Below are 18,305 nucleotides of genomic sequence, written 5' to 3' on the forward strand. Positions count from 1 at the left end.
TACAGATGAGGAAACTAAGGCACAGACTTGCCCAAGGTCCCAAAACTGGCACGTGACACAAGTGGCATTAGAATACAGGTCCTCTGATTCCTGGGGCCATTCCTGTTCCACTTGGCCACCCTCCATGCCCTCAATGAGGTTACAATCTAGCAGGGTCGGTCTACAGGCATTTACATGCTAAGTCAAGTGAAAATGGGAGTGGGGGAGATGGCAGAGAGGCTGGGAATGGCTCCAGGCACACTGGGCTGCACTCCGAGTTCTACCTGTTTAGCTTCTTACACTAGTCCCTTCAAGGGGATCTGTAAAATAATAATAATAATGACAATGGTATTTTTTAAGCGCTTACTATATGTTCCAAGCACTGTTCTAAGTACTGGGTAAGATACAAGATAATCAGGTTGTCCTATGTGGGGCTCAGAGTCTTCATCTCCATTTTACAGATGAGGTAACTGAGGCACAGAGAAGTTAAGCAGCTTGCCCGAAGTCACATAGCTGACAGGTGGCAGAGACAGGATTAGAATCCACAACCTCTGACTCCCCAGCCCGTGTTCTTTCCATTAAGTCAGTGCAGGATAAGAGGTCAAGGAAGGAAATGATCAATGAACTAGCAATAATTAATGATGACAAAGGCCAGGGCTCCATTTTCACAGCCTGCAGGATGGACAAATTGGCTTTTTAGAGGGAGCTAAATTAATCCTCCACTGGCTCTGTACTTCCCACCCTGTAACAAGCGCCCTACCCTTTACCACAAGCTGAGATAAGGAAGAGAAAGGAACATTTATTTGGCAGATTTAAGGAGTAACTTTTCCCCAAAGAGCTCAAGACACTGGGCAGCAACTCAAACTCCAAATGCTTTGGCATGATGAGAAGTCATGAAATGTAAAGGAATGCGAGCACTGGGGAAGACATTTACTTGGTCGACTCTGCTAGATTCCTTGAACCATGAGAGAGGAAAACTACAAAGGACAATTAACACAAGGCTGAAGAGACCAACAGTCAGCCCACAGAGCTTGCGATATGAGACCTGTTGAGGCTGGGGACCCCCACCTTGTCAGAAGCCTGGCTTGCCCAGGCCAGTCGGAAGGATGCATTGAGCATTTACTGTGTGCCGAGGAGACTGAGAGCCTGTTGTTGGGTAGGGATTGTCTCTATCTGTTGCCAACCTGTACTTTCCAAGTGCTTAGTACAGTGCACTGCACACAGTAAGTGCTCAATAAATATGACTGAACGAATGAAGTTTACTATGTGCCAAGCACCGTTCTAAGTGCTGGGGTAGATACAATCTAATCAAGTTGGATACATTCTCTGTACCACATGGGGCTCACACTCTTAATTACCATTTTACAAATAAGGTAACTGAGGCCCAGAGAAGTTAAGTGACTTGCCCAAGATTACACAGCAGACATGTGGAAGAGCTAGGATTAGAACCCAGGTCCTCCCGATTCCCAAGCCAACGCTCTGTCCACTAAGCCACGCTGCTTCTTACAATTAGAATTAATACAAGAATAAATACTGGTAGTTCTGTGTCATCTCCACTAATGGACTGGAGGGGAAAACCCAATCACACGAAGAGGAGGACAAGGTGACCACTTTTTTTCTTCATCAGAGTCCAGCAGTGCAACCTTTTCAAATGATCGGTATGTGTTTAGCGAGAGGTGCATCTCAGCCTCTAGGCTGTATGTGCTGCTTAGAATGGAAGCTCCAGGCACAGGGTTGCTCAAACTCTGTCTCTCACACAACCCATGGAAGAAAAACAGCAATCACTGGGGCCATCTCAAAGAAAAAGAAAAAAAATTAGACCAAAAAAGGGGTCACAAGGAGATAGCAAGCTACCTACTTGTGTTTAATGTCACAGAACTTTTCTGTGATGAGGGACTGGGTTTGTAGTCCGTTTATCTCAATCAATTGTATTTATTGAGAGCTTACTGTGTTCAGGGCACTATATACCAAGTGCTTGAGAGAGTACAATATAACAATGCAACAGACGCATTCCCTGCCCACAACGAGCTTAGAACGGGAGACTGACATTAATATAAATAAATTAAGGACATGTACGTAAGTGCTGTGGGGCTGGGAGGGGGATGAATAAAGGGAGCAAGCCAGGGCAACGCAGATGGGCAGAAGGGAGTGGAAGAAAAGGAAAAGAGGGCTTAGTCAGGGAACCTAAACCTTCCTTCCCTTCCCTGCCCCTTCCTCCTTATTCCTTTCTGTTTTATTCCTCTTCTGTTTTCCCAGGAACCTTGCTCCCTCCTCTCCCTGCCACCCTTTTCACCTTCTCTCCCTCCTTCCCACCATTACACCAAAAGTCAAGTAACATGTTTACTCACCTTTAAAATATTCTTTGATTTTACTGCCTCAGAGGACTCACGCTATCCCAATTCAAACAAATACACACTGAGGCTAGTTAAGGCTACCACAGTTAATAATTTTTGGAAACAGCACAAATCTTAAAAGGTTGTTTGTGTATGAGGGGAGATTAATGCCATTACAGTCAGTTTTCAGGAACAGAGAAAGGAACACAGCGCAAAGCCTGTCCCAGCTTCATTAGCCTGTAAACTTTTCATAGGCTGAGACCTTATCTCGTCTTTGCTAACAGTACACCTCAGCTCCTAGGCCAAATCAGTGAAGGAAACAAATTCAACAACAGTGTCCATGCTCTTTATCGCATATCTAGAGGTCCCTGCCTCAGGTGTTTGCTTCTCACTCTGCCTCCCAAATCTCTCTGCCTCTGCTCTGAGCCACTAACTCCAGCCCCCGGCTCTCACCTGGAGCCCACCAGAAGAGGAGAGCCCAATTCTTTCCAGGGATTGCAGCTTCTGTCACCAGACGGGGGACTATGAGAAGGACCACAGTTTCCCCATGACTGTCACAAGCTGGTGTCCTCACAGTGTTTCCGCCTGTTTCCAGCCCGTTTGTTTCAGCATCTAATATCAGGTTTCGTTGGACTAGGGATAACTTCACGAGGGCTACTCCCAACAGGGCCACTGGGCCTCCCAGCAGAACCTCATTAGAGAAGGGGATCGCTACCACCTGCCACTCTGTTATTCCCGGCAGCTGTGGGCAGATTTGCCCGAAGAGGCTTCTGTCTGTGATCCCAAGCTTGAGAAAACCTGGTCTGAAAGGGAAGGCTTTGGAGTGCAAAGATTCTGAATGGCAATCAGCCCATTGAGGGACGTTGGCTCAGTGTTTAGCCAGTGGCACACCATCACCACCACCGTCCGGGGGACAGGCTTTCGAGCCAACTGACGCTGGAAGAGGTGGGGTGGTGGTTATAGATCGACAAGATGTGCTCCAGGGCCCTTTGAAGTCTCTGGCAACCCCCACGCTGGGTGGCGGAGGGTGGGGTATTTCTCCACTGACAAAACTGCCCGTCAGATGACATGAGCGTTCTGGGCCCGCCTGTGGTGATTGGGGTGGGGGGTGGGGGCGGTCCATCCCACTGAGAGTCCTGAAAAAGCACCCCAGTAGGCGGGCGGATCCCCACACAGAGGCCTGTTCTGACAGGCCGGGCACAGGCAGGTCAGCTCCCCAGGGGAACGGTGAACAATCAGGGTGTCGAGGTTCCCCAAGAGGAACCTACCCAAGGGAGTTTCCAAATCGGAATGGTGGAGAGTCTGACAAGATTTAAACCAGACCAACGGGAAGGTTCAGTCCTAGGGAGGGAGAATGAGATTAGCCTTCAAGTAAAGAAAAGGTGATGGAAGACTCTACGAGTAAACAGCCTCTTAAAGGGATTAAGGCATCGATTGACTTTGTCCTAACAGATCTCAGGGACCTAAAACTCAACACGGAAGGGTGGAGGCAGCTGACCTATTAATACGAGAAATCTTGATGAAAAATGGGTGAAGCTTTACATACAATCCCTTATATTGATTCTCCTCGATGGCGGTGATTGAATTTTACGTTCTTTAACTAAACCCCGGAGGAAGAGGAGCCAGGTATCTATTGCTGCCAACTCCTAGAATTAGAAATGCAGCTATTTAGTGAGCTTGGGCTCAAGGAGGGCCCTATGTGGCACAGTAATCAGATTCACCTGTATCTATCTACTCCAGTGCTTAATGCATCCTTGGCATGTAGAACGTGGTTAATAAATATCATCTAGGTAGGAAAATCTCCAAATCACAGGCTAAATCAGTGTGGAGATAAAAGCTGGCAAGATTTTTTAAAATGCTGCACAGAACTAAGCTGTTCCTTTAGAGGCGATGACCAAATCAGCCTCATTTGTCAGCTAATGCTAGGGGGGGCTGCTGATATCAGGCAGTCAATTGCAATTAATCAGTACTTACTGTGTGCAGGGCACTCTACTAAGCACTTGGGAGAGTATAATATAACTAACAGCTACATTCCTGCCTACAGTAAAGTTTACAGTCTAAAGGGGGAGGCAGACATTAATATAAAGAAATGAATTACAGATACATACCTAAGTGCTGTGGGGCTGGGATGGGGAATGAATAAAAGGAGAAAGTCAAAGCAGTGCAGAACAGAGCTTAAGAAAAGGAAAAGAGTGCTTAGTCAGGGAAGGCCTTTTGGAGGAGATGTGTCTTCAATAAGGCTTTGAAAGGGGGGGAGAGTAACTCTTCTAAGGGCTTAGTACAGTGCATTGCACTCAGTGGGAGCTCAATAAACACCATGGTTATTGCTTTGATTAGGGGCAGGGGGAAGGGAAGCTGAAGAGACGCACAGTATCCCTCAGAATGCCGTACATTCTTCTGACTGCTCTGAGGTCCTACACAGTGGCAACAGTGCAGGAAGCCTGGACTGGGAATCAACTAAATCAATCAATAGTAATTACTGGGTGCAAAGCACTGTGCTAAGCACTTGGGAGAGTACAAAAGAGTTAGCAGACACACTCCCTGACCTCATGGAGTTACAATCTAGCAGAGATCCAGAAATGTAATCTGATCATCAGAATGCTATACTGGGTTTTGGTGGGGGTTTAAAATAAGGCTGGGGTACTTTCCTTCTACTTAGACTGTGAGCCCCAGGAGGAACAGGGACTGAGTCCAACCTGATTATCCTTTATCTACCATAGCGCTTAGTAAAGTGCTCGGCACACAGTAAGTGCTTAACAAATATTATTATAATTATTACTATTACTATTACATAGAGAATTATATCTGACCAGGGCACTACTTGCTAACATGTGCTTACGACTTAATCAGGAGGAGTAAACCTTGCTCTAAGTTCAAAAAAATAGGCCTGACCCTATGGTGGAATTAAAAGATTAATAGATTAATTCAGCTGTGCACAAGGATGCCTCAAATATATTCAATATATTCATTGACCCTTACCCAGAGCCACACCTACACTTCATTATACCCATTAAGAATTACTTTCCAATTCGTGCACAGAGTGCTTCTAAGGCAAAGTCTCTGACATCATTCAATGAATTGATTTGCTTCTTAGAGCTCAAAGATGACAGCTGTTTCCCCATTGATTCTTCAAATTGCTCTCACTCTCTCAGCCTCTTTCTACTTTCCTCCCCAAACTGCAAGTGGCAATGGAATGGTCCAACTCTGTTGTACTGTAATCTCCCAAGCACTTAGTAGAGTGTTTTGCACATAAAGTGCTCAAATACCATTGATGAGGAATGGGCCCAGCTTCATGGAGTCACTCCCAGTGTGGAACCAGATGCCAGTGTCATATAATAATAATAATGATATTTGTTAAACACTTACTATGTGCCAAGCACTGATCTAAGCACTGGGGCAGATACAAGGTTACCAGGTTGTCCCATGTGGGGCTGACAATCTTCATTTCCCTTTTACAGATGAGGCCACTGAGGCACAGAGAAGTTAAGTGATTTGTTCAAAGTCACACAGCTGACAAGCAGCAGAGCTGGGATTAGAACCCACAACCTCCGAATCCCAAGCCCATGCTCTTTCCACTAAACCACCCTGTAGCTTTTCCCAACCACTTGAAAGTTAACTCTAACCCACGCGCACACACGCAATCTTCTCTCTATTCTGGAAATACCTCAGGCAGGGTCTTCACCCAGGAACTTGGGCAACTAAGATGGTAAAGTAGGCTAGAGACTACTCTAGGTTGGAAAACAGAAGTAGCTGGTCATCTTTCAATAAGAATATTCAGGGCTCAGGTCACGGTTCAGCCCACCCTTACCCCCAAACAGCCTCATCTGAACGTCTGAAGCCCTATTAACGTATGTGTCCTTTTTTAATGGTCATTTCCCCAAGAAGCCACGAGCAGGAGATCTGATGCCTGAATTAGAGTTATCTAGGATCAATTTGGCATGGAGACTGGGCCCAGGGGTATATCTGGGTCATTTGCAAGGGGTAGTTCGGGACCATGACTGTTCAGTTGAAGATGAGGAGCAACACTGGTCACTTTAGGCAGGACCAAAAGGGGATGAGGAAAAGGGGCAGAACCAGAGAGATCTGTGGGTGTGAAGAAAAAAAAGAGACGACACAGAGAGGGAAAAGGGAATGAAAGGGTGAGGAGAGAACGAGAAAGATGAAGATAGGGGGCAGAACTAGAGAGAACTAGGGGTGTGGGTGCAGAGAAAAGCGGACAAGAGGAAAAGGGGGTTGAGGGGACAGAAAGCAGCAGCAGACTCAATCTCTGCCTAGTGACCCTGGGAGAGATGCAGTCCATGATGGACCATTCCCCCAGGGCCAGCACTGTCTTTGGCCTGGGGCTGTGGCAGGGATTATTCTGGCCTAGTTGAACTATCCCATCTTGGACCATGTCTCCACCAGAGTTACTGCGATGGCTCCAGTGAGTGTAGTCTTCTGACAAACCTAGATGGCAGAGCCAAGAGCAGACCCATGCCCAGGCTATATGCTCGAACCATGACACCCTCATTGGACGGGACACGTAGGAAATGGCCAACAGCAGGTTACCCAAAAAGCTGCTAAGCCTGAGATCTTAGCAGTATGATGTAGAACATGGGCTTGGGAGTCAGAAGGTCATGGGTTCTAATTCCAGCTCCACCACATGTCTGCTGTATGACCTTGGGCAAGTTAGATCACTCCTCTGGGCCTCAGTTACCTCATCTGTAACTGAGACTGTGACTGTGATTGAGACTGTGCCCACTGTGGGACAGGGACTGTGTCCAAACTAATTTACTTGTAACCACCCCAGTGCTTAGTGTTCACTGATTCATTATTTCATTCATTCAATCATATTCATTGAGTGCTGTGTGCAGAGAACTGAATTAAGTGCTTGGGAAAGTACAATACAGCAATAAAGAGAGACAATACCTGCCCACAACCAGCTCATAGGCTAGAGCGGGGGGAGGCAGAGATCAGTACAAATGAACAGACATTAGTACAAATAAATAAAATTACAGATATATAAATATGTGCTGTGGGATGGGGAAATGGGGGAAGAGCAAAGGGAGCAAGTCAGGGAGACGCAGAAGGGAGTGGGAGATGAGGAAAAATGGGGCTTTGTCTGGGAAGGCCTCCTGGAGGAGATGTGCCATCAGTAAGGCTTTGAAGTGGGGAAGATTAATTGACAGATTTTGAGGAGGGAAGGCACTCCAGACCAGTGGTAGGATGTGGGCCAGGGGTCAGCGGTAAGACAGGCGAGATTGAGGGCTAGTGAGTAGGTCAGCACTAGAGGAGTGAAATGTGCGTGCGGGGTTGTACAGTACTTGACACATAAAAAGTACTTAAATACCACAGTTGTTATCTTAAATGGAGGAAGCACGAGCAAGAAGGAACCATAAACCAGGTAGAAACATTAAGGGACGATGAAGCAAAACCTTAAGTAATCTGCCATTTCACTGGACTGAGAGGCAGCGACAGTGTCCAACAGACTGGTGTGATTTAAACAGTTAGAAATGGGGTGGAGGTGGTGTTAGGACAGAGGCTTGGAGAAGATCACAACCAAGAATGGTAGAATTGAAAACAGCAGGTGGTAAATGCTGTTCTGCCCCACACCAATCCTAACTTTCCCATGCTGTGAGAGCGGCCACGTGCACGTATATGCGCTCTCTCTCCCATATGGATAGCTAGGAATAATAATAGCAGTAACAGTACTGAGGCTAGTAGGCCACGGGGCCACGAGGCCATGGGAAAGCAGGTGGCCTACTGGATAGAGCATGGGCCTCAGAGTCAGAGGATCTGGGTTCTAATCCCTGCTCTGCCACTTGTCTGACCTTGAGAGAGTCACTTCACTTCGCTGTCCCTCAGTTTCCCCACCCATAGAATAGGGACTCAACACTCCTACTTAGATTGCGAGCCCACACGGGTCAGGGACCGGGTCCCACCTGATTATCTTGTATCTACCCCACCACTTAGTGTGGTGTTTGGCACACAGTGAGAACTTCACAAATACCACAATTATAATTATTATTGTTAGTAGAGGCAGTAGTAGTTGTTATAGCATCTATGAAGCATCCACTGTGTGCTCTGCACTCTACTGATGGGGGAGTCTGAAATAAGTGACATATTCTCTGCTGACCAGGAGTTCACAGTTTCATTCATTCAATCGTATTTATTGAGCGCTTACTATGTGCAGACGACTGTACTAAGTGCTTAGAATGTACAATTCAGCAACAGATGGAGACAATCCCTACCCAACAACGGGCTCACAGTCTAACAATAGTACCAGTAGCAGTAGTAATATGATGAAGTAGCCATTGGGTGCACTGATTCACACTAAGCACTTGGAAAATCAACAACCAAAGAGTTATGCCTTCTCTACCCGTCAGTCAGTCAGTCAGTCAGTCATATTTATTGAGCTCTTACTGTGTGCAGAACACTGTACTAACCACTCAGGAGAGTATGACACCAGGCATTAACAGTCGAATAGGCTGATGGATACGTAGAGACAGGCGTGAAATGTACAAATGGAAAGGTGTAAAGAAACACTGCTTTGGATGCATGCATTTCCTCTTTTAGAAATCATAAATCATCTGAATAATTCTGCAGAGTTAAATGAAAAAGCTACTCTTTAAGCCTTCACGCTGCAAGGCCTTGTATCCGTATTTAGGCTGCATTTTGAGACTAGGCTACGCATTACGTCATTAGAACCCATGAACTGATTTATCTCCAACATTTAGTCAGAGTCTGCTAATCCTTTTAGTTCCATCCATTACCAAAGCCATTTAGACAAGAGACTAGGCGGGGTCACAGTCCGACCTTGCCCCGCCTAGCCTTCCTTAACCCATGGTCACCTGTCTCGTTTTATCTCGCTTGTCGTGGGACCAAGGCAGTTGCCGAGGCATTTCAAGGTTATTTTGCTTGGAGTTTGGACACTTCTGCTTTTCCTGTGAAGTGTCATTTTTATCCTGGTAATTACCGGTTTGTTGTCTCTAATTCCTTTGATGTCCCCAAATTAAATCTGGGGACTACGGATGGTCTAAGATAATTTTAGCTTGTCCTTCCTGTTGCTATGCTGCTATGCTGCAGGCATCTGACCAAAGAGTAGCACAATCCTCACTGAATGGCTAAGCGAAGAGATGGGGAGCCAAACTATCTTTTCCCAGGTTTGACACAGTTAAAAGTCTTCTTTGGATGGGTAAATGACACCACTTAGTGAGTTCATGTTTAATTTATGGAAGCTCGGGAAAACTCGGATTGGTGGTGGAAATTCCATCTGTAGATATAGAACTGAGGCTCTCAGCAGAAGCAGAGAAATGGCATGGCTTAGAGGAAAGAGTAAGGGCCTGGGATCAGAGGACCTGGGTTCTAATCCTGACTGCCATTTGTCTGTTGTGTGACATTGGGCAGGTCACTCAACTTCTCTGTGACTCAGTTTCCTTATCTGAAAAATGGGGATTAAACCCTACTCCCTCCTACCTAGACTGAGAGACACACGTGGGAGAGGGACTGTGTCCAACCTGATAACCTTGTACCTAACCCGGTGCTTAAAACAGTGCTTGGTCCATACTAAGTGCTTAATGAATACCATAAAAATAAAAATAACAATCCTAAAAAAAACTTTAAGCAAAGATGGCTGCCTGTTTCGGCTCTACATGATGAAATTTAGTCGAGGTAACATGTTAGAAACTGTTTTCTGATGCGAGGTAACAGATTTGGAAAATGTTTTGGCAGTAACCTATTCCTTTGGGTTTATCTCTCCTAAAGATTGTATCCATCCTACCAAGGAACTCAGGATTGGCACAGGATGGGTGTCAATAAGTAACAGCAAATTTCTTTGATTAGAGAAACTGTTTCAAAAGCACAGCTCCCAGGTGTTCTTATCTGTACTTTCCTGGGCAGCTATTTAGTTCTCATTCTTTTTGTTTGCTCCTAAATATAAATTTGCTTAAGGAGCCTTCCTGAGGGTACTCATTTAACACCTGTGGCTTCAAACTGGGGTGATGTCCCTGTTGGGAGATCCTGGACACGAAGCTGTGGTAATTGGGAAAAGGAGAACTTCACTTTAAGCCACCCCTCAGATGGGTGCCAGCTGCTACATCACCCCACATAGGTTTTAAGGAATCATATCAGGCACAACATATACGACATGGGCTCCGAATGCATCCCAAAGTGGAGCCAGGAGGGAAGGTATAGTGGGAAAGAGGCAGAAAGACTGCAGACTCTGAACTCCCCTTTAAACTCCCAAGTTCCTTGTGGGTAGGGACTGACTGACTGACTGAGAGCCAGGTCTGAAAGCCATGGTGAAAAGCCTACTGCCAGTCAATGCCAGTTCTTCCCACTCTCACAGCACTTATGTACCTACCTCTGCGCTTGACTGCTTCCCCTTACTTGTAATTTATTTTATTGTCTCTCCCCCCAAGCTAAATTGTGTAAGCTCCTTGAGGGAAAGAATTGAGTTTCCTTATTTTAATCTCCCAGTCACTCAGTACATAGCGCTCTGTGCAGAGTAAGTACTCGATAAATACACCTGACTGAATGACTGATTCGCCACTCCAAAGCTTCCTCCGGCCACTTTTCTCCTTGATGGGAGCAGTAAGGCAGCTACTAAGTGGTTAAAAATGTTTTTCCGTGTGCAAAGAAGTTTGTGGTATCCTAGCAACATTCCTGCCATATTAATGTGAAGAACATGAGAGCCTGATTGAGTTCCATTTTGCTTCAATTTAGTCTCATTTCGAAATGCTTGTCTAATTCAAAACCAGACATTCACATTGAGTGAATTACCTCAAAGGCGGTATTAAAGTCAAAATATTAAAGGATCTAAAATCCTTACACAGTTAAGCCCAACTGGTTTTAGATCACATAGGAAATGGAAGAGTGAACTTACCTCTTGTTCAGGAGGGAAGACCCCAGTTAGGTAACTCCAACCCAGATGACCTCTCTACTTGAGAAATGAGGTCATCACCCTGGGATTCAATCCATCAATAAATGCATAGCATTGTACTAAAGTGCTTGGGAGAGCACAGTGGAAGAGTGACACGATACCTGGCCACAGGAACTTATGATCTAGTGGGGGAGACAGAAAGATGGGTGGTTCTGTATTGCAAAGTAGGGGAGGTAATGATCGCAGCCCGACTGGGCTGGCAAAATGCTCGGGGCCATACGACTGAACCCCCAAGTTTTGAAAGATTTCCTGAGGTAGCAAAGCTAGCTTCGAGAAGGAGATCTGAAGCTTTTGCATGGCTGCACACAGGCCTATGCCCAAACCTGCTAATTTGATCACTGGAGCCGAGGACTAAAATTCCCAAGATTCCTCGATGCCACTGACCGAACCACTAAAACTTCTGTTTTGATGAGTGCAGCTCTGGGATGCACAGTGTGGAGCTATTTTGGAGCTCATCAAATTAAGATGGGGGACAGATAGTTTAGCTGCAGGATTTGGGAACTGAAAAGGAGACTCTCTCAGCCTCATGTGAATCCAACTGTGTTAAGCTTGGTGCTGGCCTGCTGCAGACTTGGAGAGCCTCACCGAGCAGATGCAATTCAATAAATATGATTGATTGATTGACTGATAATGGGCCTGGGTGGGGATGAGTTGTTCTGTTGCTATGATACCAAGGCACACTGCTCCCTACCTGTTTAGACCCACAATCCTTTGCCCCACAGTCTTGTTCTCTAAGTATGGGTGGGTTTAAAGAGGCTTTCCTCGATAAACTTGTAGTTGGGTCAGATGCTTGGCTGTCATGCCAGTTAAGTGGGTCCTCAGAGAGGCTCACTCATGTCTTTGCAACTAGTCTTCCCACACAGATTCACATGAAAATGAAAACGACTCTTGATCTGTTAACTCATTAACTCCTTCATCTATCCATCCATTCAGTCAGTCATCCATTCACTCCATAAAATTTACCGAGCACCTTCTGTGTACCCTCTAATAAAACTAATAATAATTGTGGTATTTGTTAAGAGTTTACTGTGTGCCTTGCACTGTACTAAGCGCTGGGGTAGATTCTAGGAAATGGAACTGGACACAGTCCATGTCCCACATGGGGCTGCCAGTCTCAATCCCCATTTTTACAGATGAGGTAACTGAGGCACCGAGGAAGTGATATGACTTGCCCAAGGTCACACAGCAGACACACGGTGGAGCCGGGATTAGAACCCACAACCATCTGGCTCCCAGACCCATGTTCTATCCACTATGCCACGCTGTTTCACAGGCTGTGAGCTCGTTGGAAGGGAACATGTCTAGTTGAATAATGTACTCTCCCAAGCGCTTAGTATTCAATCGTATTTATTTAGCACTTACTGTGTGCAGAGTACTGTACTAAGCATTTGGAATATACAATTCGGCAACATAGACAATCCCTGCCCAACAATGGGCTCACAGTCTAAAAGACTGCTTTGCACTTAGTAAGCGCTCAATAAACACAATTGAATAAAAAAGCCCTCCACAAGGCACTTGGGAGGGTGTGATAAAAGGAAAAGATGTGGTCTCTACCTTCAAGGAGTTTACGATCTAATGGTCGGCTGAAAGAGTTGAGGCATCCAGATGCCTCAAACCTAGTTACTCAACAAATGCCCAGAAGAAGCTCAATAAATCCCATGGTTGTGGAAAATGATAATGACTATGAGGATTGGTTCTCAGGCTTCATAAGCAGAATGAGAAAGTACAGTATATCAGAACCACCTAAAAAAATCCCTTTAATTAGCAGAAAAGGATTGTCTCAAGTGTCCTCTTAATGTTGGTATTTGTTAAGCGCTTACTATGTGCCGAGCACTGTTCTAAGCGCTGGGGTAGACACAGGGGAATCAGGTTGTCCCACGTGGGGCTCACAGTCTTAATCCCCATTTTACAGATGAGGGAACTGAGGCACCGAGAAGTTAAGTGACTTGCCCAAAGTCACACAGCTGACAAGAGGCCGATCCGGGATTCGAACCCATGACCTCTGACTCCAAAGCCCGGGCTCTTTCCACTGAGCTACGCTGCTCCTCTGCTCTTCAATCCTAGCATTTAAAGACATTTTCATTATCTCTATTTTATTAGCGAGAAATACACCAGGGCTAAGTGACTCTTTCGACAACACACTGGAAGTAAGAGACCACAGGGCAAACCTAGGTGATAGAATCTCAAGCCTCTGACTGGTTAGGATTTAATTCTCTTTCTTTCCAGCGTGCCCTGTTCCCTGCCGGCGAAAGTGGGTGACACTTTTCTTAAAAGACTGAACTGCTTCCTCCCCACTGAGCTGATCCACACTGAGCCGCTGCCCCATACTCTTTCTTTGGAAACCCGGCCTTGCCTCTTTTCTGCCCTGGTGATGGCACCACCTAAGAACTCACACCCTAACCCTAGGGCCAGATGTCTGCACACAAAACACATTCTCCTGCAGACTGTAAGCTCCTTCAGGGAAGGGGACAGTCCTGTTCATCTATTATACTCCCACAAGTTCTTAGCTCCATGTTCTGCAACCAAAAAGTGCTCAAAAAATACCACTCATTGATAGCAGTATGATCTAGGGGAAAGAGCATGATTTGGGAGTCAGAGGACCTGGGTTCTAATCCTAGCTCTGCCACTTATCTGCTGCGTGACCTTGGGCCAGTCACTTAACTTCTCCGTGCCTCAGTTACCTCATCTGTAAAATGGGGATTAAGAATGTGAGCCCTAAGTGGGACAGGGACTGTGACTGGACAGTGTAGAGCAATGGGAGAGCTGTGGTCCTGAAAGCCAGAGGTTCCGGGTTCAAGTGTTGGCTCTGACACCCATTCCCTGCGTGGCCTTGAACAAGCTACTTAACCTCCCCGTGCCTCAGTTTCCCCAGCTATAAATTGGGGACAATACCTGAGCCCTACTTCGTACACCTGTTGTGAGGAGTAAATAATTAATATAGCATGATTTGGTAATAAAAGCACCAAATAAAAACATAGGTTTGCAAAGCAGTATGGCATAGTGGATAGAGCATGGGCCTGGCAGTCAGAAGATCATAGTTCTAATCCTGGCATTGACACTTCTCTTCTGTGTGCCGACTGTGGGCAGGTCAATTCCCTTCTCTGTGACTCAGTTACTTCATCTGTAAAATGGGCATTGAGACTGTGAGCCCCACATGGTCCAACCCAATTTGCCTATATCCACCCCAGTCTTTAGTACAATGCCTGGCACATAGTAAGCAGTTACCACATACCATCATTATTAGTATCTTATCTACTCCTGTGTTTAGTACAGGGCCTGGCACATAGTAAGTGCTTAACATATACCACAATAAATTCAGATGCCATCAGAACAGAGAAACTTTTCAGATGCAGAGGGTGGGAGGTGTCTTTTTAGCATGAGCTATCTCACTCCCCACTCCGTCTCCCTGGGTCCCGGGAGAAGGTACTAGCTCTGTAAAGCTGCTGCAATAGGGGGCCTATCAGGCTGGCGTGCTGAAATGTCTCGGCTCTTGAGGAAGAGAGGAACTCACCTGAAGGAGCATCCAACTGAACTGGCAGAGGTAAAGGTAGTGGGTGATGGCGGCCAGGGCTGCGCAGCTCTCCTCTGACAGTTGGCGACTCGCATACGCGGAAGCCAGAAATGCCATCTGGAAGAAACAAACAAGTGCATCCATTTTACAAAATCTGCCCAAGGAGAGACTCGTAGCCCTTCGGCAGATAAACTCCAGCCCAAATCAGAAATTCGGCCAAAACTTAGAGCCCTAGAATTGTAAAGCCCGACCAAAGAGGTAGTGATAGAAGGGAGTCGATATTTTGAGAAATGGACCGATATCGCCAACTGATGATATGAAAACGGTGTTCTCAGAAGAAGAAAATCCTCAAAGTGAACATTTCTGTTGCTCATTTACAAAACCTTGGCCCACCAGAAATGGCAAAAAAATTATCATTTATAAAACAAGACTGGAGTCCAAATCATTTTTTGAGATCAAAACCAGAACTTTGGCTGGTTTCATGAATATTTTCACATCCTCCTCTCTCTTTTGGCAGCCTCTAACTTATCATCTAACTTATTTGCCTTGACAAATGTAAAACAAGGTAGACGTTCCCAAATCCTTCTGATTACACTTGACTCCAGAGTCCTTGGTATGCACTTTTATAATAACAAGAAATAATGATAAAAACACCACTTTTAGTTCTAAAATGCTTCTCTGGCTTTTGAGGACAACTTACAAATAAGTTCATATCTTCCTGACTTGCCCAACCAAACTTTTAAATCTCTGTTTTCATTCCAACCAATGGAAAAGAGGCCACCTTCTTTTATCCTTTCTCCTCTAGACCTATCTTCCCATTTCTTAAATTCCTTCGCCGTCTTGTTTTCCTTCAGACATTCTATTCAGACTGTTCTGTTCACTTTTCAGTCCCACGCAAAGCTGTTCCCAATTGTCTCAGCCCTGATTCCTTACTTCAAAACTAACCAACTACCAGTTTTTGTCTTATTTCCCAGGCCCTGAAGCCTCCTGGAACTAAAATCATTTCTTCTCCTTGACTTCCTCTTTGGAAATAAAATTACACCTTAAGAAATGCATTCATTTTTAACAGTAGCTATAAGGTGCTAATTGCATGCAGAAAAATATCGGTCCACTTGATAAAAAACTGCTCATGTTTCATGACCCATATACACTGCTGTCCTGCCTAAATCCACAGAATGGAAGAGCTCGAGGCATGGACCTTTCTTGGAACCTTCCAATTTTAAACCCTGGGCTTTATTTTCAATCTTTTTCTTCACCCCAGTGGAAGGTTCTCCCTACACCTCTCAAGCTGTCCATGACAGAGAAATATCAGTAACAGTGGAGCTGGGAAAGATGAGAAATATTGCCTATCCTGCTATTTATTTTTACATTTCATACCATGATGGTTTAACAAGGCAAAGAAGAGTTCCCTTTCTGTCTGTCAATGGGGAAGGAAACCAGTTATGCCCCCAGGAGGATTTCGTATCTTTGACTGGGGGGTTCTATGGATAAGTGATCTAGATTGCAAGCTTCTTGAGGGCAGGGATCATGTCTACTTACTCTACTGCACTGGCCCAAGTACTTGGTATAGTATGAGCTCAATCAACAATAATAAGAATAGTAATAATAAAACATAATTGTGTAATTTAAGTGCTTACTACGTGCCAGGCACCATACTAAGCACTGGGGTGGATATAAGCAAATTGGGTTGGACACAGTCCCTAGCCCTTATGAGGCTCACAGTCTTAATCCCATTTTACAGATGAGAGAATTAAGGCACAGAGAAATGAAGTGACTTGCTCAAGGTCGCACAGCAGACAAATGGCGGAGCCACGATTACAATCCAGAGAAGCAGCATGGTCTAGGGGATACAGCATGGGCCTGGGAGTCAAAAGGACCTGGGTTCTAATCCCAGCTCCACCACTTGTCTACTGTGTGGCCTTGGGTAAGTCACTTCACTTCTCGGTGCCTCAGTTACCTAGTTTGTAAAATGGGGATTAAGACTGTGAGCCCCATGTGGAAACTGTGAGCCCCACGTGGAACAGGGAGTGTGTCCAACCTGATTATCTTGTATCTGCCCCAGTGCTTAGAATAGTACTTGGCACATAAAAAGCGTTTAACAAATACCACAACTTTCATTATCACTATTATTAATAAAAATAAGCATTGAAAGAGAAGGGAAAAAGGATAGTATTTATTTTAGGTTGCGGGATTGGTAGCTGAATAACTCCAACATATGCCTTTGTAAATCTTCCATCTGCAGTCTAACCTACATCGACGTCTCACAGCAGGTGCTGGAAAATGTTCTGCACAATCGGCTGCCACAGAGATAGAATCAAAGAATGTGCTAAGACAGTACACTGGGGTTTCACTCATCATTAGAAGGGCAATCATCTCACACCTACCACTGCCATCCTGCTGCCCGAGGGAGACGGCATGTTGGTCAGGATGGGCCCAGTAATGACATTTTCTTGTAGTCTGATGCTTATTTACACATGAGTCATGCATTTTATGTCTGTAGCAACCCAACCCGAAATGCTCCAAAATCCAATCTCATATTCAAAAAAACAGATTTTTGAAAATCTCCGTTATTCTCCTAACAGTGCTGACTTCTAAAAAACATTGCCAGCTTTACCTTGCGATGTGAATTTCCTTCTTGACATATTAAGAGTGGCCTCTGTAGTTTTTGTTAACCAAACGAGAAGCTGCACCGAGTCTTTTTCTAAATCAGAATCACACTTTCCAATGCAGGATAGACAACCAAATAGGTTTCAGGTTGACTTTTACAGTAATGCATTCAGTGGAGTCCATTTCGACATGAACTAGCAACTGGTGATCTCTTTTGTGCATGAGGCTGGATAAGAGGAGAGGAGACTGGATGCCAGTGGCAGATTGGCACAGAGAACCCTGCCTGAGGTGCTGGAAGCCTGGGAGAGTGAAATGGGGAGAGTGGTTAGGCCACGAGTGGACAGGTTGAATGGTACTGAGATGGTTATGCCTCCTAGCAGTTATGCCATGCTGGGATAAGCGGTGTAGCGTAGTGGAAAAAGTATGGGCCTGAGAGTCAGAGGACCTGGGTTCTAAGCCCGGCTTCTAACCCCTTACTTGCCAGGTGACCTTGGGCAAATCACTTTACTTCTCTGTGCCTTAGTTTCCTCCTCTCTAAAATGGGGATTCACTACCTGTTCTCCTTCCCCCTCATACAGTTAGCCCCATGTCGGACAGGGATTTTGTCTGGCCTAGTTATCTTCTATCTCCCCAGAGTAAGTGCTTAAAGACTGGCAATATTAGTTATAGTAGTAGTCTCTGACCCTCGAGTTGGATCACAAATCCAGAGGGCAAAGACCATAAACTCTTTGTGGGCAGAGGACAAGTTTGTTGCTTCTGTTATGCTTTTGCAAGAGGGCATTGCCCCGAGTGGGCACTAACTAAAATCCATGACTACCAGTACCCAACACAGTTTTTTTTTTTCCTTCAAGTTCCAGAACATGAGCTATACACTCTTTTGAAATGGAGGAAAGGTGAGCCTTCCTCCCCACCTCCTACACAGTCCCATTCCACACCAGGCATTCTTTCTTCCACC

At 45.4% G+C, this 18,305-nt stretch overlaps 1 protein-coding gene across 1 annotated transcript in view; it reads right to left on the bottom strand.

Moving 5' to 3' along the window:
- The window catches only part of ADGRV1 (adhesion G protein-coupled receptor V1), a 453,964-nt gene that overhangs the window by 117,047 nt on the left and 318,612 nt on the right, over positions 1 to 18,305 (bottom strand). The window contains exon 84 of the mRNA XM_039911197.1: positions 14,744 to 14,860. Within this exon, the coding sequence (XP_039767131.1) occupies positions 14,744 to 14,860 (117 nt within the window). The remainder of the gene's footprint in view (positions 1 to 14,743; positions 14,861 to 18,305) is intronic.

The sequence above is a fragment of the Ornithorhynchus anatinus genome, chromosome 1 (genome assembly GCF_004115215.2).
Source record: "Ornithorhynchus anatinus isolate Pmale09 chromosome 1, mOrnAna1.pri.v4, whole genome shotgun sequence".
NCBI lineage: Eukaryota > Metazoa > Chordata > Mammalia > Monotremata > Ornithorhynchidae > Ornithorhynchus > Ornithorhynchus anatinus.